General features: G+C 51.2%; 1 protein-coding gene across 1 annotated transcript; it reads right to left on the reverse strand.

Moving 5' to 3' along the window:
* Window positions 1-22,855, reverse strand: IDS (iduronate 2-sulfatase). Its single transcript, XM_056130285.1, has 9 exons — window positions 22,635-22,855; window positions 21,193-21,329; window positions 20,445-20,622; window positions 16,891-16,979; window positions 15,300-15,500; window positions 13,491-13,661; window positions 10,575-10,701; window positions 7,199-7,372; window positions 1-4,764 (listed from the first exon to the last, which is right to left on the reverse strand). Exons 1-9 carry the CDS (start codon window positions 22,729-22,731, stop codon window positions 4,292-4,294), a joined length of 1,647 nt encoding a protein of 548 aa, XP_055986260.1. The 5' UTR covers window positions 22,732-22,855; the 3' UTR covers window positions 1-4,291.
* Between the last annotated feature and the right edge of the window lie 1,180 nt (window positions 22,856-24,035).

The raw sequence follows: 24,035 nt of genomic DNA on the forward strand, positions 1-24,035 counted from the left end.
GGAAAAAATGAAAATTTATTTAATCTCAAGGTTGGGAAAGGAGCTCCATGTTTAACAGGAAAAGAGGGAAATATCACATAGGGAAAGAGGAAATTGATCACTTTAATAAATGAAACCCATCAAATGTAAAGGCAAATTCACACAACTAGAAATATAAATGCCCAAAAATCATACAGAGAGAACAACAAAGGATTTTACTAATAAAGAATTAGAGGCTCAAATAGGATACAACTTCCACCTATTATTGTAAGTGGTATATTGTTTCTGTTTTCCTTTTGTTATTGTATCATTTTCACTTGTACCCTGTTTTCATTTCACTTTTACTACCCTAAGGCAGCACCAGAGTGGAGAGAGCACAGAGTGGAAAGGCTATTTGCGAATGTAGCATTGAAATATTACCTTAATGGAACAGTATGAAATACAGAAAAAATTACATTCATAATGTTGTCTATCACAGCATTATTTACAATACTTTGTAGCTAACCCAAATTTCCAATGACTAAAAGAAGGCGAAATTAGAAAGTAACACATAGAACATATTACCAGCAATATGAAGTACTCCCAGAAGTCAGTATAACCACATGTAACACTCCAGAACTATATAAAAAGAACCTAACATCACATGACAAGGCATACAGCATGATCATAGTAACAAAAAACATTCACATCCCCCAAAAGACAAGACATTAAGTAATTAGGGTAAAATATGGATCGAATTTTCTCACTTTCACTACATTTTCAACTTCTTTTTGTGTGTGTGGTGGGGGGTTGGAGGAGGTCATACCTGGCAGGGCTCAAGCTTACTGCTGGCTCTGCGCTCAGAGACCACTCCTGGAGGTGCTCAGGGGACTATATGGGGTGCCAGGGATCAAACCTTGGTCTGTCACATGCAAAGCAAGTGCCCTTCCCACTGTACTACCTATCTGGGCACCCCAAAACAAAATTATCTGTACTAAACTCAGGTGACTACAAGTGCTATTTGTTTCATCTCGGCGTAAAGTTTAGGAAGTCTCCAGCCCTCAGCCTCTTGCCCGTGGGGTGTGGGTATGAAAAATGACCATGAATGATGTTAAGAGCGGGGAAGGGACAACCTATGGGGGGGCGGGAGGGTGGACTGGCCAGGGAAGGGAGGGACCAGAGTTAACTGGTCAGCCGAGGGAAAGGGTTTTGTGGAGTCAGGGAAGACTCTGACTGCTCAGCAAGGTCTGTGTAGACCAGACCCAGTAGTAGGCACTATCGGTGTTATTCAAGGGCGGGATTTAAGTGGATTTTCAGGAAGACACATGGATTCTTAGGAAACGGGGGAGGAAAATGGTAGGACGGTCATCTACTTGGGAGAGCGGAGAAAGGACCATGGTGATGAGTGGAAGGGAAGAGGCGAGAGCGATTCCCTTAGTCTGCTCCTCAACACAGCACACTCCTCGCAGCAACAGACAGAAGCAACCCGTGGCAGAGACGGACCAACAGCCAGATGGAACAACCCGCACTCAGCTCATCCAGGATAGCGCTGCTCAATCAAGCTTTCTGCCAGGGAAAGGTTCTCAATGTGCGCTGTCCAAAAGGGTGGCCGCGGCTACTGGGAAGACTGATGAACATCTGAAACCTGGGAAGTGGAGCTGAGACTGCTTTTGCAACACTTGTTTCATACTAACTGACGGTTATTGCTTTGTGGTGCCACGGGTCAAACGCGGCTCCTCGGGCATGTGGCGGATGCTCTCCGCCACAGAACTCCACCCCTGACCTGAATTCCAATTCGGAGGGCTACTGTGCCAGTGGCGGCCCTACCACACTGCACAGACCCAAGTGCACTGCTCCTCAGTGTGGTAAGAAATGCAAAATCTGAACACTGTATAACTGAAACCCAATCATGAACGATTCTGTCACTGCACATCTCACAGTGATTCGATGAATAATAAGAGAAAAGAACATTTAAAAAAAAAAAAAGAAACACGAAATCTCACGACTGCCTTCTCAAACCCGCTAACTCTGAACTTTTGCTGAACCTTTGTGGGCATGACCCGGCACAGACGTTAGCTTTGCACAAGCCCCTCTCCAGTGGTTCCACTGCTCCATCAGTGAACGCTACTGCGAGCATCTGGGGTGACTGTGTCTGGTTTCAACTATACCGTATCAAAGAATCCTTGCTTGGTAAAATGGGCCTTTCCAGAAAGCAAGCAGTCAGTAACGAAATGCATGCAGTAGAGCAGCTTCTGCAAGGCGGCAGAGAAAGCCTGGCTTTGCTAAAGCTCGTGCAGAGGAGAGATGTGGTCAGCTGGGCTCTGTGGAAGACCGAGAGAAGCTGCTCACTCCAACGTGTGTCAGAGATAAACAAAAGCAGCACGACACTGGGGCGCGTGTCAAGAACACAGAGCACCGCCAGGACATGCGAGAGGACTTAGAAGAGCACACACACCACTCCGCATGCCATGCAGCCCGTGCTGCTGAATGTCAAGGAAAAAGGGCAAGCCGAGGAGAGCTCCAGTGTTCTGCAGCTCTGCCCTCACTGAGAGAAGAGAAGCAAACAGCACCTTCTGTCCAGACAAGGCGCGCGTAGCCCGGACAGATGTGGCTTCAGTCACTTGCATCCGTTAAGTTAGCACCATGGAAAGCACACCGCAACAAGCGCAGAAGTAGAAGAGTGTCAAACTAAACTGGGTCTCCAGACATATTTTAAAACACCCCCTCTCCAAAATAGTGACATACACACATTGGACCCAGCACAGCGGTTCAATGGATGAATGTGAAATGAATGCCCGCCTTCTAACTGGAGAAGAGAAAATGAGTTATACTGACAGTCTGCCACGAGATATTCACAGTGTCATCCAGAATGTCGGAGTAGCAACATAGTGCAGGAAGGACACAGAAAAGTGCTCCGGGAAACAGTGAAACAGCCGAGACATGCAGAAGAATGAACGGTTTCATGGATGGGAAAGAGGGATAGAACTCCTTCTTGCAAAAATACGGTCCCTTTACTGCTTATGGTCCTTGTGCCACCATACACACCTCCATTTTGGGCTGATTAGTAAAAAATAAATATATGTTTTAGACAGAGACTTTGCCAATTTGAAACAATCTTTCGACATAATATCTTGCCTTTTGGGGTTACAACCTAATCCACTGAATATAATTTGCCATATTTTGTTTTCACAAACATTTACTTTTAAACACTTAAGCAGCACTGAAGAGAATAAACCGCCTACTGATGCAAGAATATATTAGATGTCTACTTAGAAAAAACATTGCCTCGTCTGATGACTATTGATCATCTATCAGTTTCAACATGTTGTAAATGAGTTATGATTTTGTCTATCCCTTTAAAATAAGATGACATAATATTTAGAACTACACTTTAGGACTGATAAGTTTCTGTATCTTTAAAGTAATTTAGAATTTTTTAAAAAATTAATGCCTTTAGTAGTAATGCCAAGCTGAATATATTTTGCCTCCTGGATAAATGAATGTTGGTCTGCAACCAAACCCTTAGAGAAGGAGAACAGTGATATAGTTATGAGTGACTGCCTTTAGGGTATAGCTGTACCTTTAGATACTTTCCACTGAGAGTAACGGTGCCTCCACCTTTAAGGATCCTATTATTTGTCAATCAATTATATGTTACAGAAAGTCTCTGGACATTTTTAACTGCATTCCCCACATATCTTCTGTCTCCAGTTCACTGAGCATCACTTACTATTTGATGTAAAAATTCCACATTACCACTTGATACATCTTTCAACTTTAAAAATGCAGAACCATCGAAATAAAAATTAAAGCTAAGACTTTAAGGCCATGGCATTAAGAATTAGTAACTTCACTTTTAAGGGAAAAAAACTGGATTATATGTTGATATAACCTGTTGACTATATGGAGTACACAAGACATAAAATTACAAAGACAAAAACCAGAACTTGCCACAAAAACTTAAGATACCTGGTTACTTTTTGAAATACACTAAATTCTACAAATAAAGCATTTGCTGACTATACTGTTGTGCTTTATTAATATTAAGCCATGATCACTTGAGTTTGTGAGCTTATTTATTTTGTGCAATAAATAAGCCATTACTGTAGAAAGAAGGCAGGGGGGAATGATTCAGCCCAACGACCATCTAGAAACTGACAAAGACTAAGTCAGAGGCTTGGCTATACATACTTTTAGGACAGATGGTTGATGCATGTCATGTCTGCCTACTCCCCAAACTGGTTCCAGTATTCTATAATCACAAAATCATCAGCCATAACTCCTTCTCACAGCAGGGGTGGGGGATTAGGGATGCCCTACGGGTTAGCAGAGTTTAAGGGGTCCAGGACCAGTACAGTATTCTCCCTTGGGAGGCATTATACATGTTGTGATCCTGCAGAGGGTCAGAGTCTACAAAATACAGTTCCCCTGCATGGACGTCGGAGAAGTTAGCCAGGAAGTCATGGGGATCAAAGCTAACCCACACAGTATAACGATAATCTACTGTGCGTATGGAATAGCCCATGACTTTGATATCTTTTAAGTCGGGCTTGTCAGAATTCCACTGAGGAAAATCTGCAGGCCGGGGGTACTGGCTATAGGCGATGGACTCTCGAGGATTCCCACGCAGGGAGGGATCCTCTTCCAAGTCACGGGACCGAAAATGACCCAGCAGAGTCTGGCCTTCTCTGCATAGCGCGACATGAAATGAGGGAATGGGGCAGCGAGGGGGAACCTGTAGTCCTGCGAGACCCGCGAGCGTGGGGAAGAGAGAGACAAGTTCCACCAGGTCCTCAGTTCGCCGACCTGAAAGAGGAAGTGAGCAGAAGAAAGGGTTATAATGTAGAACCGGTCACAGCCAGCCCATCTGGCCTCCGGAGGTCATCTCCACACTGATTTTTAGCACAAGAATTCAAGGAACAGGCTGGGGGGGGGGGGGGGGCTGGTGGGAGGGATACTGGGAACATTGGTAGTGGAGAATGGGCACTGGTGGAGGGATGGGTGCTCCATCACAATATGACTGAAACGTAAGCACGAAAGTTTATAAGTCTATAAGTGTACCCCACGGTGATTCAATTAAAAAATTTAAAAATATAATAATAAAGTTTAAGGTGCAAAAAAGAATTCCAGGAACACCAACAACTCAGCAGCCCATCCAGCACCAAGATGCAGAGTGGAGGTGCCCGCAACCTCTTGGCAATTTGGGAGATGATTTGAATTTTGGAAGCCCAGGTATCATAGCTGCTCAGGCCAGAATCACCAACAGAGGCCCACAGTACTAGGCAAAAATCTATTGAGGCTCAGGATATCTGTAGTCTCAGAATCCTGAGCTTATTCCTTGGTGGATCTCTGTGTTTTAGCTCTCTCTTTTCCATCGTGGGAAAGTACAAACAGCGTGAAGTTTACCTAGATGTGGGCGAGTGGTATAGTCATATCTCCAAAACACAGATACAACCGCATTGAAATCATGAGATCTAAGCTGCAACCACTGAAACTCTGTAATATGCGCGTCAAGTTGACAGGTGCGGATGGGGTGGAGGGCTGGGGTGGGGAGGGGATCTGGGAACACTGGTGGAGGGAATTTGACACTAGTGGTGGGACTGGTGTTGAATTATTGCCTGCCTAAAACTCAACTATCGATAACTTTGTAATCCACAGTTCTTTGATTGAAAAAAAGAGAAAAAATAAATTTACCACCTAAACCATGCTTAGTCGAAGGTCAGTAGCATGAAGCTGATAAATGGTGTTGTACAAACTTCCTCTCACCATCCATTGCTAGAACTATTTTCCTCTAGCAAAACCGAGTCTGCATTCCCATTCGGCACCAACTCCCATCTCTGCCTCCTTCTGACCCGAGCCCCGCCCCCCATTCTACTTTCTGTCTCTATGAAGCTGACAACCCTAAGTACCTCGTGTAGGTGGACTAATTTATTTATTTTTTGTGTGTCTGGCTAATTTTCCACAGCATAGTGTCCTCAAGGTGCATTATGTTATAGGCTATGTCAGAATTTCCTTACTACAGTTTTTTTAAATTTTTTTTGGTCCATTCCCGGCAACGTTCAAGGCTAATTACTGGCTTTGGGCTGTGGGGTCACTCCTGGTGGATCCCAGGGGACCATATGGGGTGCCAGAGAATCAAACTGGGTTGGCCACATGCAAGGTGAATGCCCTACCTGCTGTACTGGTCTACATGCAGGTCACTGAGGACTTCCTTACTTTTTTTTTTTTTTTGCTTTTTGGGTCACACCCGGCGATGCTCAGGGATTCCTCCTGGCTCTGTACTCAGGAATTACTCTTGGCAGTGCTCGGAGGACCACATGGGATACTGGGAATCGAACCTGGGTTGGCCGCGTGCAAGGCAAACACCCTACCTGCTGTGCTATCACTCCAGCCCCGAACTTCCTTCCTTTTGAAAGATAAATAGTATTCCCCAATATTCCACACCAGGGCTGGAGCGATAGCACAGCGGGTAGGGCGTTCGCCTTACAAGTGGCCAACATGGCCGACCCGAGTTCGATTCCTCCGCCCCTCTCGGAGAGCCCGGCAAGCTACCGAGGATATTCGATATGCCAGGCACAGTAACAACAAAGTCTCCAATGGAGACGTTACTGGGCCCGCTCGAGCAAATCGACGATCAACGGGAGGGCCTTTACCATTACCTTTTAATATTCCACACCACATTCTAACTCTCCATCCACCTTCTGAGAGTCACCTGGGATGCTTCTACCATTACAAAATTGTGAGGAATGCTACTTATTAAAATTAATTCACAAAGTTTTTGTTTGAATATCTGTTTTTAAGTGTGGTACAGAGGTATGGGATTGTTGTGTCATGGGAACTCGACATCTAGCTTTTGAAGGAAGCCCATGCCATTTTCCATAGTAGGTACACTACTCTAACGTGTGAGATGACATGTCACTGTGGCAGGGCCATCGCTAAGCATGTAAGTCCTACACTTCATACTGATACTGTTCAAAGTGCCCTTGTTGTGGCTATTATCCTGGCTGTTTTAGATCTTTAAATTTTTGCTTCATATGGCTCAATTCTATTACTTCCTAGATGTTCGAGATCATAGAGCCATTATTTCCTAGACAGAGAGGCGAAACAGTGGGAAGGTAGGCTAGTACCAGGCAGGAAGATGGACTGGGTAAGCCAGGGCTGTGATCTCACCATGTACTTACCAGATAAATTAAAAAAAAACTACTACTGCCAACCAATGTCACTCCAGCAGATTTTATACCTGTCTCCATCAATCCTGGGGCAGAATCAAAAGGGTCGATATAAGGGAAAAGCTTCTGGTCTGACTCTGGAAGTGGAGCTGTTTTTCCGGGCACGTAGAACATCAGAGGAACTCGAGTAGTCACGTCAAAATTGCTGTATTTGGCCCATTCACCATGTTCACCGAGAGCCCACCCTGGCACACAGAAAACACAGAACAGCACAGTAGGAATCAGCATGTGGCAGCTAGGCATTTTAGATACCATTTCATTTCCTGTAAAAAACATCAGAGACAGAAGAAACTCATCACGAAGAAGGGTGAAATTCCTCTAAAAGTGGGCCAGAGAGATAGTAGAGTGGGTAAGGTTTGTGCCTCGTCCGCGGCCCACTCAGGTTCAACACCCCACATCTGATATGGTCCCCCAAACCCTGCCATGAGTTATCCCTGAACACAGAGCCAGGACTAAGCCCTGAGCACCACTGGGTCAGTGCCTTCCCTTGCAAATATCACCACAAAGGGTTATTTTACTCAAATATTGCTTTATTTGAAGTCAGACATCCATCCTGAATGAGAAAACCTTTAAAATAAAAAAATACAATCCCAAACTAAAGTAAAATTCTTTTTTTTTTTTAGTGAAACACCATGAGGTACAGTTGTAGACTTACAAATTTTTGTGCTTGGATTTCAATTATACAATGATCAAATACCCATCCCTCCACCAGTGCCCATTTCCCACCACCATGGATCCCAGTATCCCTCCCACCCCTATCCCTCCCATCCCACCCTGCCTCTGTGGCAGGGCATTCCCTTCTGTTCTCTCTCTCCTTTTGGGTGCTGTGGTTTTCAAAAGAGGCATTGAGTGGCAATCATGTTCAGTCCATAGTCTACTTTCAACATGCATCTCCCCTCCTGGGAGGATCCTCCAAACACCCTTTATTTGGTGCTCCCTTCTCTATCTGAGCTGCCCTTTCCCCTAGAATGCCTGGCTGGCCTCTAAGCTATGGAGTAATCCTCCTAGTACTGATCTCGGCTACTCTTGGGTATTAATCTCCTATTTTGTAAAGTAAAATTCTTATGATGAGCAACTAACACTAACAGAGCCAGGTTGGGCTGTAGAGATTGGTGGCTCCACACAGAATCCCCTCTCTCCCTGCTAAGATGGACGCACTCGGGACTGTGCGGGGACCCCAATAATGGTAGCCTATCGACCTCCTCCAACTTAAGTCCTATGACTCATAATTAACCTTTTTTTTCAGTTTGGTTCGGTTTGGGGGCCACCTCCAACAGTGCTCAGGGCTTACTTCTGGCTCTGCACTCAGGAATCACTCCTAGCAGGCTCAGGGGACCATGTAGGGTGCAGAGGATGTACAAGGCAACTGCCCTACCTGCTAGGGTGTGTCTCACCAAGAAATGAACCGCAACACTAAATTACTTAGCCACTCTGATTTTGAGAAGACAAGGCTACCATATCCAATTGTTAAGGACATGTCACAGTCAAAAAATGTGACTGGATGGAAAACAACCCTTAGCTGATTTAAGGCATCCCTTATGAGGGCTGGAGTGATAGTACAGAGGATAAGGCACTTGCCTTGCCTGCAGCCAACTGGGGTTCTACCTTTTTTTTGCTTTTTGGGTCACACCCGGCAATGCTCAGGGGTTACTCCTGGCTTTGCACTCAGGAATTACTCCTGGCGGTGCTCAGGGGACCATATGGGATGCTGAGAATCCCGCGTACAAGGCAAATGCCCTATCTGCTGTGCTATCACTTCAGCCCCTGGGGTTCTATCTTTAGCACCACATATGCTCCGCAGGAGAGATCCCCGAGTGCAGGGCAAGGAGTAAGCCCTGAGCACTGCCAGGTGTGACCAGTAAAAGGGAATACAAATCCCAATGAAAGAGCAGAAACACCTCAAGTAGGCAATTTCTTTTTCAAGTTTTAGCACACTTTCTGGTATAAAAGCATCCATTAAACACAGATTGTATGCAGAGTAGTTCATGTTACAAAACACCTAAAGCCATTAAAGGCTGCCACAGATAAGTCTACGGACTTATGGGGAGGTCTGGGTCCCAGGAGACCCTTTGAGAAGGGCCATCTGTAATCACCCATGGCTGCCTCCAAGCCAGGAGGGAGTCCATAAGGGCCCTTGCCTCCATGGGGTGTGGTAGATTTTTGGCACTGGAAGGGAAAACTGGGAACCAAAAAAGGGTCAAGAGTTTATGTCAGATCCTCAGGGGAACAACAAACAATGTCGATAGCTGCAGGCAGAGAGAAAAAAAATAGGCCTTTAGCAGGTCAAAGTTAGGCCTGTGAGAAATGACCCGGGGGGATTGTTGATGACACTGTTAAATGGAGAGAAGAATCCAGGAGCCAGAGGGCACCGTCAGCACAAATCAGCGAACTTGGAGAGAGAGAGAGAGAGAAGGAGGAAGAAAGAGGGGAAGGAGGGAGAGAGGGAGGGGGGAGGAGAGAGGGAGGGAGAGAAGGAGGAAGAAAGAGAGGTGGAGGAAGAGACGGAGGGAGAGAGGAAGGGAGGGAGAGAGCACTCACTAGCCCGGAGGCAGTCCTCGGCCAGGCGTCACATACACGGTAGCAAGCTCCAGCCCCAAGTTACAGCCCCTGATGGCTCTTCTCTTCTGACACTCAGTCACTGGTATATGATTAAAAGTGTCCCCCATCATAGCTGATGGCACTAAAGAGCTGTCAGATCCTCCTGCTTGCAGGTATGACAGTAGGATGGCCGGACTTCAAAAGAGCCAAATGCTTTAGATTCTATTTAGAAAACTGAACACTATGATTTGACAACAAAGCTGTGGGGGTTTGCATTTTCAGGGCTGTAGTGGAATGGGAGACCAGCAAGACTGACCTTGGGGATAACTGGGGAGCAGGAGGTAGGGCCCTGAGGAACAGTGACTTTTCTCTTTTCTTGGGTGTGTTTGGAATTTTTGAGATTAAAAGTCTGATCTTTCCCACAGATGTTCCCACACTTTGGAAAAGAGTAAGAAACTTCCTTCGAAGAGATGAGTAGGCTCTTGGCCTCAAAGGACAGGGGCCGAGTGGATGGGGTGCAGCCAAGTCTGCCAGGATTTATGAATCTTTCCAAGACAAACTACACGTCCTCTGACCCGAGAAAGGGGATTGAAAATGCTCCCGACGCAAACAGAAGATCCTGATGAGTTACCACCAAATGCAAAAAGCACAGCAGGTGGTACAAGTCCTCCTCCCACAAGCTCCAGAGAGACCCCAAGACTGACAACATGATCCAAAAACCATCCCACGAGCGCAGCCTCGGGGCACTGCTGAGGCCCCAAATCCTACCTGTCTGTGAAGGAAAAAGCCCGTTTCACAAAACAGTAGAGACGCATTGAGACTCCCCAGTGCGCGCTAGGAAACGCTTACCATGATCTGAGGTAAATACGATGATTGTGCGGTTGGTCAGCTGAAGATGATCCAATGTGCTCAGAAGCTGACCAACCTGGGTGTCCAAATAGGAAACAGAGGCAAAGTAGCTCTGGCGAATTTTCTTCTGCAGATTCAGAAACAAAAAGCAGAGTGAGTGGGAGTTCAATGCCCAATACCTTGTTCATCTGAGCCTCGCGGTCATCCACCAATACCCGACACTGGTTTCCCGTTGCCTGGAGAGTCATAGCAACATATGTATATGCAGGCTGGAGTGACAGTTCACCGGGCAGGCCGCTGCCTTGCCCACCGCAGATGCAGGGTCAATCCAGGTACCCTACAGGAGTACTCCTCTGAGCTTCGCCAGAAGTCAGGATTAAGGCCTGACCAGCCCCCAAACAAATAATAAAAATCATCTATGTATAAGCATCACCTCAAAAGGAAAATGTGGGGGCTGGAGTGATAGCACAGCGGGTAGGGCATTTGCCTTGCACGCGGCTGACCCGGGTTCAATTCCCAGCATCCCATATGGTCCCCCAAGCATGGCCAGGAGTAATTCCTGAGTGCATGAGCCAGGAGTAATCCCTGAGCATCGCCGGGTGTGACCCCCCCCCAATAAAAGGAAAACGTGTTTTAAGTGGATGAGGCTGCTTGCACTTTGGGGTACAGATCTCAGAGAAGACGGGGGTGTCTCTTCTTGTTCCGTTAGGTCCCATTCCCATGCTCCGATGGGCCCAGGAGTTGAGAGAGCATGCCCGGTGCTTCGCTCCCCAGAGTGCCACAAGAAAAGACAAAAACCAGCTGTGCATTTTCTGATCCCGAGGCTGTGTGAGGGAAAAGGGGGCGGTCTCTCACTGTCATCTCCGTGTGCCTCCTTCCTGAATCTCCTCTTCTGGTGCGGGTCCCAGACACGCTGGATCAGGGAACGACCCTGTCACACCCCATCTCAACTCATTCTGTGCCACGCGCCCAGTGCCCCTATGGGGTTGCAAGCTGAGAACTCATTCCCCAAGCATTTATCTGGGTGCCATTACACTATTTGCGATCCCCTCCCATGCGAGGAGCCCAGGGTTCAGAGAGGTTAGATGACTGGTCTAGAGACACACAGCCAGCAAAGGTCCCTGCCCAGAGGGATACCCAGGTCTAGCCTGTGTTTTCCCTTCCCTTGGCCTGGTGCCAGCCTCTATTTCTGAAACAGAAAGTGTGGTCATCTCCTGAGAGACAGGCAGAGGGAAGAGGGAAAAAGGGTGAGGGGTCAGAGCATAAGTAAACAGGCAGCTAGAGTTGGAGGCTGGGTGCGGGGGTCCCTCTCTTACACTGCAGAACTTGGCAGGAAGAGCGAGAGAGCACAGCAGGGAAGGCACTTCCCGTCCACGCCGCCGACCCGGGTTTAAGACCCACCACCTTATAGAGTGATCTGAGCCCGCCAGGAATGACCCCTGAGCACAAAGCCAGGAGACCCCCAATTACTACTGGGTCTGACTCCCCAAAACCAAAATCAAAACAAGTGAGCTGGTGGTCAGATGGGCTGGCAGGAGAGCCCAGGGGATCCAATGAAGGCAAGGACATTCAAGCATGCTAGAGGACCAGAGAGAAGAGTAAGCAACCTGACGTAAGTGCGGTGGTTTGGGGAAGGAGCGAGGATCCCAGGGCACCACGGAGGAGGGAATGGAGAAGTTTGAACCCTGTGAGCCCTGGGAGGTGGGCAGGAGACAGGGCAGGAAGGAAGGAAGCCTCAAGAGACACTGTGGTCAAATGGTGACCAAGGTGAGACGGGCCTGGGAGGTGACAAAGTCCAAGTCAGGTCACTGAGGTGGGTGGCTCCTGTGACACCGAGTTAGAGGATAAAGAACTGGGGGTGCGAGCATCAAATGCAATGGGGTCTGTCCATCAGCCCCAAGCTGCAAGACGAGGAGCCCACGTTCAAGGTGAACTTTAGCAGGGACCAGCTTGGTGCATACCCGGGAGCTCCTCTGGGTCACATGACCAGCTCTGCAGTCCCAACTGGGTAGTGAAGAAGAGGGGTAGAAAGGGGCAGACCGAGGGGCTGGAGCGATAGCACAGTGGGTAGGGTGTTTGCCTTGCACGTAGCCGACCGGGTTCGATTCCCAGCATCCCATATGGTCCCCCAAGCACCGCCAGGAGTAATTCCTGAGTGCATGAGCCAGGAATAACAACTGTGCATTGCCAGTGTGACCCAAAAAGCAAAAAAAAAAGGGGGGGGGCAGACCGGGAGGGGTGTCCTCACTGGCAGGGACACCTGACATCCAGATGTTTCCTATATTCCCTCCAGTCCCCACAGCAAACAGGTTTGACCTGGGGGCGGGGAGGGGGGGGCGGGAGGGAAGGGCACCCTGCTCAGGTTGGGTTGATTTTACAAGAGGGAAACAGGCCAGAGAAGTAAGATGCTATACGAAAGCCAGGCAGATGGTGTGGAGAACACAAATCCGCTCCAGAGGCTGAGATCCACAAGCCCTGACAGTGGCACACAGCCAAGGTACCTGCCCCCATGTGCTCTGCACCATCACCGTCTTTCCCTGCCTTTACAGTTCTCACCTGGACAACAGCACCCTCCCACCTCTCACTGGGGACCACAGGAGATGCCACATGTGAAGGCAAGCACATGGGACCGGTACTAACAAGGTTCCCAGGAATGCATGGTCTCAGGCCCGGCCTGCGCCACCACAGCAAGGGGGCAGGCCCCTGTAGTTCCAACAAGCAGTCTTCGGGCCAGTCTCCAGTTGACCAGGCCGTGGAAGTGCAGACCCACAGGGACACGCCTCCCAGTAGTGACATGTTGTCATTTCCTGCAGAGCGCCCCCAAGCCCAGCAGCCCAGACAAGGTGATAGGAAGTGGAGTCACCAATGACATTAAGGCAAGTGGCCTGCTTGGCCCCCGGGGGGTGACTTTGGTACCTGAAAGTGCTCGGGAATCGGGCCATAGGGCACACTGAGATTCAAGGCCTGCACGTCCTCTCGCTCCCTGATGTCCATCCAGGGGTTGTAGGCCACAGGTGGGAGGCCGGCCGGGACCTGAGGGTCGGGAGCCAAGGTGATGCTGTCCAAGGGGTACAACTTCTGAAATTCCTGGGGGGTGGGGAAGAGCACACAATGCCACCGGAATGTCACAGTGCAGCAAATGCAGAAGCCTGGGATTCTGCTCGCAGAGGAAATGCCTGGTCCCTAGGCCTGGCTGCATCTCCATGGCAGCACACCGGGTTCCTGGTAATCCACACCCCTGAACTGAAGTGAATCGTGCCACCTGTGTGTTCCTCCAAAGTAGCTTTGGGGACAGCTCTTCTCCTAGCCGGACACAGTGTGCTTCTGTTTTCCTGTCCCCGCGTGCCCTTCACTCAAAAGGCATGGCAGCCGGGGCTGGAGTGATACTACAGTGGGCAAGGCCTCTGTCCGGTTTGATCAAGCCAGGGTTCGATCCGCGGTACCCCGTATGATCCTCGGAGCACCACCAGGAAGGCGCCCAAAGGGCAGTAGCATGCATCCCCAAACCACCTCCCTGTTCCACAACTCAGCAGGCGCAGCCCCACAGCGGAAGGTTAGCATAGTAGCCCCGGCAAAGGGAAATGGTTGGGGGCAAAGTCTGGGGGCCATCATGCTTTCAACAGACCCCCGGGGCCGGCACCCAGGAGGCCGGTCAAGGCATGAAATGCAGCTCACTGGGAGCACTCGTCAAGTGTCCGCTTCCAGGGGGGCTGGAGTGACAGCACAGCGGGTAGGGTGTTTGCTTTGCATGCGGCCCGACCTGGGTTCGATTCCCAGCATCCCATATGGTCCCCCGAGCAGGGCCAGGAATAATTCCTGAGTGCATGAACCAGGAATAACCCCTGTGCATCGCTGTGTGTGACCCAAAAAGCAAAAAAAAAAAAAAAAGTGTCCACTTCCAGGGTTCTTCCCGGGGCCAGTTATTCCAGAACCTTCCACCACGACCTTGCACACTCCCAGACTCCCAGTGGGCAGAGAACTCAGAGGCTTACTTGGGGCCTCTGCCCATGAGGAACAAGACGCAGTCTTTGTCCCGGGAAAGGAGAATAGGGGAAAGTGCCAACAGCTTCAAAGGAAGAGCCTGCCTGTAGCTGGAGAGAGAGGAGAGGAAGCCCTCGCCTTGCACACAGTTGACCTGGGTTCAAGCCTTGTGACTGCATATGGCTCCCTGAACAACGCCCCATCATCCCCAAGCACAGCTGTGTGTGGCTCAAATCACCCCTTCCGCAAAACAAAGCAGAAGACCGTGTGCTCCAATGGGTACACATTTGGGGACTCAGGATGTATGTGAATCTCGGGATTCCAAACTGCAATCTAATGTCATGTGTTTAAGGGTCAACAGGTAAGGGACCCGGGGGGAAAAAAGGGAATGGGATAGGCCTTCAGGTTTTCTCTGGCAGCGCGCCCCAGGGCCTATGCCTTATTGCAGGCGTGGGAAGCTGAGTACTCATGAGGATCTTACCATCAGACCCACCCAAGCATTTCCCACAAGTTCAAAGAAAAGCCCCTGGCACATGCAGGCATAAAGCCAGGCCTCTCCCATGAGACCCTGACAAGTCCCAAGCCCAACACTTGGCCATAACCTGTTTCCCACCTTCAGCACTGAGCGCACTAATGCCAGCCGGAGGGGCAGGAAGCGACCACCCTCTTCCCATGAGTCTCCCCTACCCCCAAGGACAGAGAGGCCATGACTGTGGGGGATCTGACCCTCCAGCAGCTCTTCACCTTGGGGTATCTGAAAGGGATGTGCGGCTTATGGTACCCAACAGCCAGGAAGAAAGGACTGGCCGATGTCTTCATCTTCTGCAGCAAGCGGATGGCTTGCTCGGTGCTCTGTTTGTCAGGCAGGGTTCCCTCAGGCACGTCGGCCACATCCACAGGGCAAAGCAGGTTGGCATGGAGCCCTCCATCCGGTCCCCTGCATGTCTTTCCAAACAAAACATCTGCAGTCAGCATTTTGGACACAGTAATGGCAGCCGGAAAAGGCAACTTACAGAGGTTTAATCTCCCCCTCACCGTCGTTGGGGCGGGCAGGCCACAAAGGGAGGACGTGGGAGTGAGGAGAAGCGTTTCCCCTTTTGAGGCAGGGGCCCTGAGTTTCCTTCTGCTCTTCTGTCTCCAGACCATTAACTAATTCAAGGAAAGGAATGACTGAAAGAAATCTGCCTCTGATTCCACAATCAAAAATAATCAACCGGGGGTCGGGGGGGCTGGAGCAATAATACAGTGGGTGGGGCATTTGCTCTGCATACAGCTGACCCGGGTTCAATACTCGGTACTCCATATGGTTCCCTAAGCCCACGAGGAGTGATCTCTGAGCACAGAACCACGACACACCGGGTGTGGCCCCAAAAGAACAAAAAACACCAAAAAAGAGGGGCTGGAGCAATAGCACAGCGGGTAGGGCGCTTGCCTTGCATGCGGCTGACTCAGGTTCGATTCCCAGCATCCCATATGGTCCCCCGAGCACTGCCAGGAGTAATTCCTGAGTGCATGAGCCAGGAGTAACCCCAGTGCATCGCCAAGTGTGACCCAAAAAGAAAAAAAAAAGAAACCAAAAAAGTGAACCAAAGATGGGCAAAGGCCTATGGAACTGTAAATCACAATGCCTTGATAAAAATTGCAAAGAATTAAGTCACTTGTTAAAAAAAGAAGACAGAGGCAAACTGCCAGTCAACATGCAAACACATGCTTAATTAACACGAGTCTTCACGAAAATGGAAACCAAATCAGAAGGAAGAGAATTTGAATTCTCTACTGGCCATTTAATTGTTTGATCAAAGTTAATCAACAGTTTCCTAACATAAGAAAGGATCAGAGTATAATAGCTACTTCTCAGGGTTGTTTCAAAATAGGAATAGAACTTATGTAACATTGCTGTCAGCAGTGATCCCTGAGCATAGAACCAGGAGGAAGGCCTGGGCACAGCCAGATATGGCCCAAAAAAACATAGAATCTGCCTGTTCCCTTCCTTTTAAGGCCAACCACCGGATTTTGGGTAATCTCAGCAACCTCATGTATAAGGTCAAAGCGACAGTAGAGCGGGTAAGGCATCTGTTTGCCTTGCACACAGCCAACTGGGGTATGATTCCGGGCTCCTCTCTGGTCCCGTGAGCCCACCAGGACTAATCCCTGAGTGCAGAATCAGGAGTCACCTCTGAGCACTACCAAATGCAGCCCCGAAACCAACCCACCCCCAAACCCTCACTGTCGAGGCCGCCAGAAGGCCTGGGCAGAGCTCACTGCTGTGAAGGTTACTTTGCTAGGCAGGTAGGAAAAGGCTCCCCTTTAGAACAGGCTCCCCGCTCAGCCTCACCTTGGTGTTCTCGTACTTTTCAGAGGAGGGGTGATATGGTGGGATTGACCAGCTATACGGAGAGTCATCACTATGGTTTGAAGATATTCCTGGAGGGGGCAAAAAAAGAGAAATCATCAAATGAAACAGGAAGGAGCCCATGATGCTCTCCCTGCCGCACTCCCTCTAACCATACCCAACGGTTTTTTAATACTGGAAACCCAGGGCCCTGGCATAACTCTGTGTGTGTGACCTCCATTACTCCCCCCATTGAACCTCCAGCACCGTCCCACCCCAAAGGGCCCCTCTCCTCTTGCTTTCGACGTTTCCTTAGCATAGTTTTCATGAGTGAGATAGAGCTGAGGATCTCGCCGGTTGGCCAGAATTCAGGTTTTGGAAATAACTGGAGAAGCGTCATCTTCCCTGTTTGGGCCTCAGTGTCTGTATCTATAAAGTCAGGAGCTTCAGCTACAGGCCAATTCGAGTGGATGGAGAGAGAGTCCCAGGGTCAACGCATATGCTGTGCGTGCAGCTGACCCCGGGCCCAGGCAGGCCCCACCAGGTCCCTGACTTGGCAACTCTGGCTAGGCGCTGAGCAAGGGACCAAAAGGTTAGTTCCACGGAGCCCTCGGGAGACGGCCAGCAGGGTGGGGAAGGGCAGTGCCTGGCCTGGCCCGATGCCGACCAGGGATTACATAATTGAGCTCTCATGCCTGTGGACGCCGAGTCCAGGCTAACTCTGAAGCAGAAATGGAAGCAAGAGTTTACAGAATCTTTGAAAAGACCTGATCGTGAAATGTGGGGCGATTGCCTAGGGTCTAAACCATGGCTTCTGAGTTTGTGCGTCGCACCACTCTATGGGGTTATGGAATCAAATACGGCCACTAAAGAACAAACAATGAAGAACTACATCATTATCAGCAAATGTTCCGTTTATATTCCAATTTTAGATGCCCAGGATGGCCACAAAAAAGTTTCTCAGGGAAAGGACCAGAGAGATAGCACAGATGAGCGGGCACTAGCCCTGCATGAAGCAGACCCGGATTTGATTCCCAGCACTACATATCGTCCCCTCAGTGCAGTCAGAAATCCCTAGATGCAGAGCCAGGAGCAAGCCCTGAAAACAGCGAGGTATGGGCCCAACCCTCACAAAAATATTCTTAGAGGATAGGAGATATCGTACAGAATTTAAGCCACTTACCTTGCACGTGGCTCACCACAGTCTGATCCCCAGAACCACATATGGTCCCCCAAGTATAGTCAGGAGTGACTCCTGAGCACAGACACAGGAGTAAGCTCTGAGCATTGCTAAGTATGGTACAAAAACCAAAAAAAGGGAAAGAAAAGAAATCGGGCCAGAAAGAATACAGGGGGAAGGGCACCTGCCTTGCATGCAACTGATCCTGCTTCCATCTTTGGCACCGCATAGGATTCCCAGACCAGAACCAGGCACGACCCCTGAGCAGAGACAGGGATAGCCCTGAGCACTGCTGGGTGTGGCCCAGAAGGAAAAAAATCTCCCCAGTTAAAATAAATCACAAATGGAAAAAAAACTGTATAAAACTCCGAACTAGAAAGCAGAAGTGTTGGTTGTGTGGGGGTTCCCGAGCAGAGTGGATATGGGGCAGCTGACGGCTGGTTTGGGTTTCTAGAAGCCCGTGAGGCTTAAAGAGGCTGCGAGGGCAGGGCTGGCTGCCAGAAACGCCAGGAGGGCATCTGAGGTAAAAAGCCTGAGAACGAGGGCACAGAGGTAAAAGCAAGTTTTCCTGGGGATCTCAAGCAGAGGAAACGGGCGCCAGGTGCAGGGGGATGAGCAGAGTAAGCACCAGGGATTACCACACAGAAGGCCGGGGGATGGGCTGATACCCTGCCTCTGCCCCCCTCGTCAGCATGTGCACAGCAATGACTCAGACAGTGTACGCGTCCGCCTTGAAATGTCTGTACCACGTTAAGCTCCCTGCTTAAAAGGATTAACGAAGCAGCTGGCCCAGTAAGTGACACCCAATGGGATAGCCGCTGGCCTCCCTGAGTAAGTCCTTCCTGACAGAATGGGGTCTTCGAACAAAGACCCGGGGCCGGAGCCACAGTCCAGTGGGGGAAGGCATTGGCCTGGCACGCAGATGACCTGGGTTCAGTCGCCTGTACCCCATCTGGTCCCCTGAATAACGGGAGTGATGATCCCTGACGACAGAGACAGGAATAAGCCCTGTGCATCCTAGGGTGTGCCACCCGCCCCCCTGCCCCGACCCCAGCAGAACCAAACAAAGTGAAGATAATGGTTCTACAAGGGACCGTAGGCTAAGCGTTGGGTGGCTGATCTCTGGGTCTGATCATTAGCACAGGGACATCCAACACTCCCACCGAAGCCTGCTTTGACTTCCACTTCTGAAAGCATAACGGCCGTATTTCTCTTCTCCCCACACCCCCCGCAGGTCCACCAACCACCGCAACCCCTATCCCCACACTCAGGCAGTAGGCACAGGAGGGGAGGTCACGGAGCACAATGCTCCACTGCTTTCTCAGGCTCTCCTGCTCGACTGGATACTGGCTTCCAGAGGGCAGCCCTGGAGCCCGCTAGCCAAAGCAATGAGCATAGTGCCAGGCTCAAGTTGGCAGCCCGAGTGCCAGGCGCTCCTGACATTCACAGAAGCCCCTCGACATCCCGATTCGGGACAGTGCCCGGGGTGGTGATCTAGGCAGCCACCACTCCAGTTTCCTGAAACAGCAGCCTGAGGCTCCGAGAGGAGGGCTGCGTTGTGGTGGTGGCGGTGGCAGAGTCACAACTGGAGGCTGATCACTTTTCCTCTGCCTCCCGTCAGGGGACATAACAACCAGCCCATGGGACTGGGTGACCCTGGCACTGCCTGGAAGATAGAAAACTCTAGGTATGGGACGAGCTCCAATTGAAAACACTCGCCAGAGCAGGAGGACGACATCCAAACCCTGCTCTCCTAGAAGGGAGGGGACAATGACACATGACTGCTAGTCTTTTTCTAGAACTTTCCTCTTTTTTGCAACTTGCTCTCAAATAATCTTGCAGGGGGCTGGAGCAACAGCACAGCGGATAGGGCTTTTGCCTTGCATGCGGCCGACCCGAGTTCGATTCCCCGCGTCCCGTATGGTCCCCTGAACACCGCCAGGAGTAATTCCTGAGTACAGAACCAGGAGTAACCCCTGTGCATCGCCGGGTGTGACCCAAAAAGCAAAGAAAAATATAAAAAAAAACCCTCAAATAATCTTGCAATGCCGCAAGTGCCAAAAAAAGGAGAGGTGAGATTCAGCATTCTCTTGGGGGCATTAAAGAGAGCAGGAAAGGTGGGAGGCGGTGCAGGGTTTAAGGCAAGCCCTGCACATTCTGAAGCGAGGTGTGCAAGGGCCCACCGCAGAAGGGGAAAACGCCGTCCCCCCTTTCACTGTGCGGGGAGCAGGGGAGGGCAAGTCAAGAATCATACCCTGTCTGAAGGGAGCAGTGGCTAAGCAGGTGTCTCCCCTGCCCGGAGCCCTCTGCAAAGGAGCACTGAGCAGAGAGCATCCCCAAACAGGGTGCGAGCAAGGGAAAGCTCAGCGAGTCGTACCGGGGTGAAACACTTTGCCCACGGACATGGTCACATAGCCGTTCTCCTTGAAGTACTGGGGGAGCGTGGAGAAGTTCCCAGCGTGCGCCCTCCAGTAGGAGCTGAAGTCATAGAGGCGGGTTGTGTCAGGTCGTCTCCCGGTGAGAAAGGACACGCGGCTTGGAGCACACACTGCTTGCTGTGAAGGAGAAAATCAGAGGTAAGTGTCCTCAGAGGACAACAGATTCTGAGAGCTAAATGGTAACCAGGCAACCAATGGGTCCTCGTTAATAGCTCGGCAGCTGAGTCACATAGATCAGAGTCAACCAAGGTTATGGATGTTCCCCGCCATTCACCGGAAAAGAAAGGGCAGGGGGGGAAGGCATTAGCCCCTCAAGCCAGCAGGAAATGAGTGCGTTGCACACAATGGGCTTCGGTGAGGAGGCAGCTGGCTGGCACTTGGCCAAGGCGCGCTGGCAGCCGGGGCTGGCATTCTGTAGCATCCCTTTCTGCTCGGCACAAGGGAAGGAACACAGGGCAGGCCGCCCCCGGGCGCTCTCCACCGGGAGATGGGAGATGGCACCTGCGACAGCACCAGCTTCCTGGGCAGCGGCAAACCGGCATTCCTCAAAAGCCATTTTCCAGGCACTGTTTCCCTCCCCTGAGATGCCGGCGTGCAAACCACACAGCAGGAGCACTCGCAGGGCCCCTGTCCCGCTCGCTCAAGCGCGTGTGGCACAGACCCACACTCAAAGGTCCCCCGATGTACCTGAGCAAAGGCATTCTGGAAAAGGAGGCTGTGGGATGCCAGCTGGTCAATGTTCGGGGACCGGATCAACTTGTCCCCGTAACAGCCAAGGGACGGACGCAGGTCATCCACGATGATCAGGAGAACATTCGGCGCCTCTGCACAAGAGGGTGGGACTTGAGTGAGGCGCCCCACCCCGATCCCATGCCCCCTCCCTTGCCAGGAGCCCCTGCACCCCAAGACCCCGGCCAATTAAGCCAGGAGCACAGAGAAGGGCTGATCCTCTGCAAGCAAGAGCACCCAGGAAGCCCCATCGGATGGCAGGGGGCTGAGCTAAGGATGTGGGAGGAACAGAGGAAGAAAAGTAAGAGGGAAGGGAGGAGAGGGGCGCAGGGTGAGAGGGAAGAGAGCGAGGGAAGGAGAGAAGCGAGGGAAGGAGGGAGAAAAGAGAAGATTTAGGAAGGAAAGGAGGTGGGGACGGCTGCAGGAGTCTCTGGAAGAAAGGATGGTGGGAAAAGGAGAGAAAGACAAAAAAAGGATGGGAAAGGGAGGGAAGGACAAAGGATGGTGGATGGGAGGGAGGGAAGGAGGAAGGATGGGGAGGAAAGATCAACAGGATGGGAGGAAAACGGGTAGGGACAGAGCCAGGAGGGGAGGGAGAAAGGCAGGAGCCTGGGAAGGAGGAAAGGAAGCAAGGATGGAGTTGGGAAAGGGAATCATGGGCTTCCCCTCTGCAGGAGCACAGGGTTCCTCGAGAAACAGCCCTCCTCTCCCTCTCTCTGTCTCTCTGTCTGCCTCTTTGTCTCTCTCTGTCTCTCTGTCTTTGTCTCTCTCTCTTTGTCCATCTCTGTCTATCTCTCTGTCTTTGTTCCTCTGTCTCTCTGTCTCTGTCTTCCTCTATTTATCTCTGTCTCTGTCTTTGTCTCTGTCTCTGTCTGTATCTCTGTCCCTCTGTCTCTTTGTGTGTCTCTCTTTGTGTGTCTCTGTCTCTTTGTGTGTCTCTGTCTTTGTCTGTCTGTCTCTGTTTTTGTCTGTCTCTCTGTCTCTCTCTGTCCCCCTGTCTCTTTGCTGTCTCTGTGTCTGTCTCTGTGTTTGTCTCTGTCTCTCTCTGTCCCTCTGTCTTTGTCCCTCTGTCTCTGTCTTTGTCTCTCTATCTGTCTCTATCTCTCTGTCTCTGTCTCTGTGTCTCTCGGCGCCCCCCCAGAACCCACTTGGCTGAATTTCTTTCAATAGAAACTCTTTCTGCTTCGGGAAAGGGGGGTAGGGAGGCGGGCAGGAGTAGGGACGGGCGCGGGGGGCGCGGGCGGGCGCACGGGGAGGGGGAAGGAAGCAGGGCCGGTTCCTGGAAGGAGGAACGGGGGGGTGCGTGTAGGGGGGAGGCCGGAGGGCCGGGGCCGGGTGGGCAGCGGGGGGGAGGGGCGGGGGCGGGGAGCCGGGCCACCTGCGCGGGGCGCGGCCGTCACCTGGAGTCAAGTTGTTCGGCGTCGCGGACTCGGGCGAGGCGCGGACGGAGCCCAGAAGCACAGCGAGCCACGACAGGACCCGGCCCGGCGGCGGCATGGCGGCCCCCGCGGGGCCACGGGGACCGGCGGTGGCGGGAGGACCGAGTGGCCGCCGCCGGGCCGGACCGCGACGGGGACTGCGCAACGCCGCGCGCCCCTCGGGCCCTCCCGGGGGCGAGTGACCATGCGCCTGCGCGCCGCTAGCCCCGCCCCCGGGGGCGGGGCCTGTCCGCCAAAGGGCGAGCCGGGCCGCAGTGGGTGGGGCCGAGCGGGCGCAGAGCCCGCCCTTCGCGGGCCCCGCCCACCTGCCACCTACCCGCACAGCTGGCGCGGGGCGGGGAGGGGGGTGGGGGCAGTTGCTAGCGCCTCCAGGAAGTCGCTCCAGGAGCCGCACTTGGGCCCCTTGCTTCTCTCTCCTCCCGAAGCCCTTCTCCTGCCTTTCCCTCCTTTGTGAAAGTCACACCTGTCCCGACAGATGAGTCCAAGTGCCATCCTCTCGCGGTGAGGTCTTTTTACAACTCCTCCTCCTCAAAGAACCTCTTTTGTTTGCACTTGTTCAATGCATACTGAAAGGATACCCCAGCTATGTGCAGCAAGCCTTTGGACTTACCCCGTCCTGGTGGAATTTGCAGATACTAAACCACAAAATAAATAGAATGGCAACGGGCACACAAGATAAGTAGGAAAATCAGGTTAGGGGACAGGAAGTTTGTTGTTTTCTATGGTATGGCCAGAAAAGGCCTCACCAGTGAAGAGACAGTTAAAACAAATCTTGGCAGTGCTGGACCAAGCCACTGGATGTCTACAGGAAAGTGCTACAGGCCAAACATGGCATAGTTGGGGGAAGAAGATGGGAAGAGGGTAGGACATCAATCTGAATTGGGTGGCAACAATCATTGACCATCTGCCTGACATTGAAGGCTGCCTCCCTACCCTTGCCCAACACATTGAAAATAGGCGTTTGCTTGTAGCAGAAACATTACACTTATTACATATGACGTCTTCTGCCCTAAGCACCATGTTAACATTCTCCTAACAGTCACACTGTGTGCTAGATACTATTATCATTTGCGTTTTCCAGATCATAAAATGAAAAGTAAGAGAGATAACTTACTTGACCACAGATAAGCCTCTGGGGAGAGGAGGAGCGGAGAGGTGCTGGTACATGAGGCGGCCAGAAGGCAGTGAGGTGATCGCAGGCCTACCTGGTACCGAGTGAGTACTGTTCACACTTCATCCTGACTGACTTCCCCCTGTGGTCCCTGGATAGGGGTGTGTACTTTCACATAGCAGGCCAGAGTACAGCGTTGTCAGCATGGGTCAGCCTGAACCTAAGACCCAAACTGCCAGCTTCCGGGTAGC

This window comes from Sorex fumeus, unplaced genomic scaffold (assembly GCF_029834395.1).
Source record: "Sorex fumeus unplaced genomic scaffold, SorFum_2.1 ptg000075l, whole genome shotgun sequence".
Lineage (NCBI taxonomy): Eukaryota > Metazoa > Chordata > Mammalia > Eulipotyphla > Soricidae > Sorex > Sorex fumeus.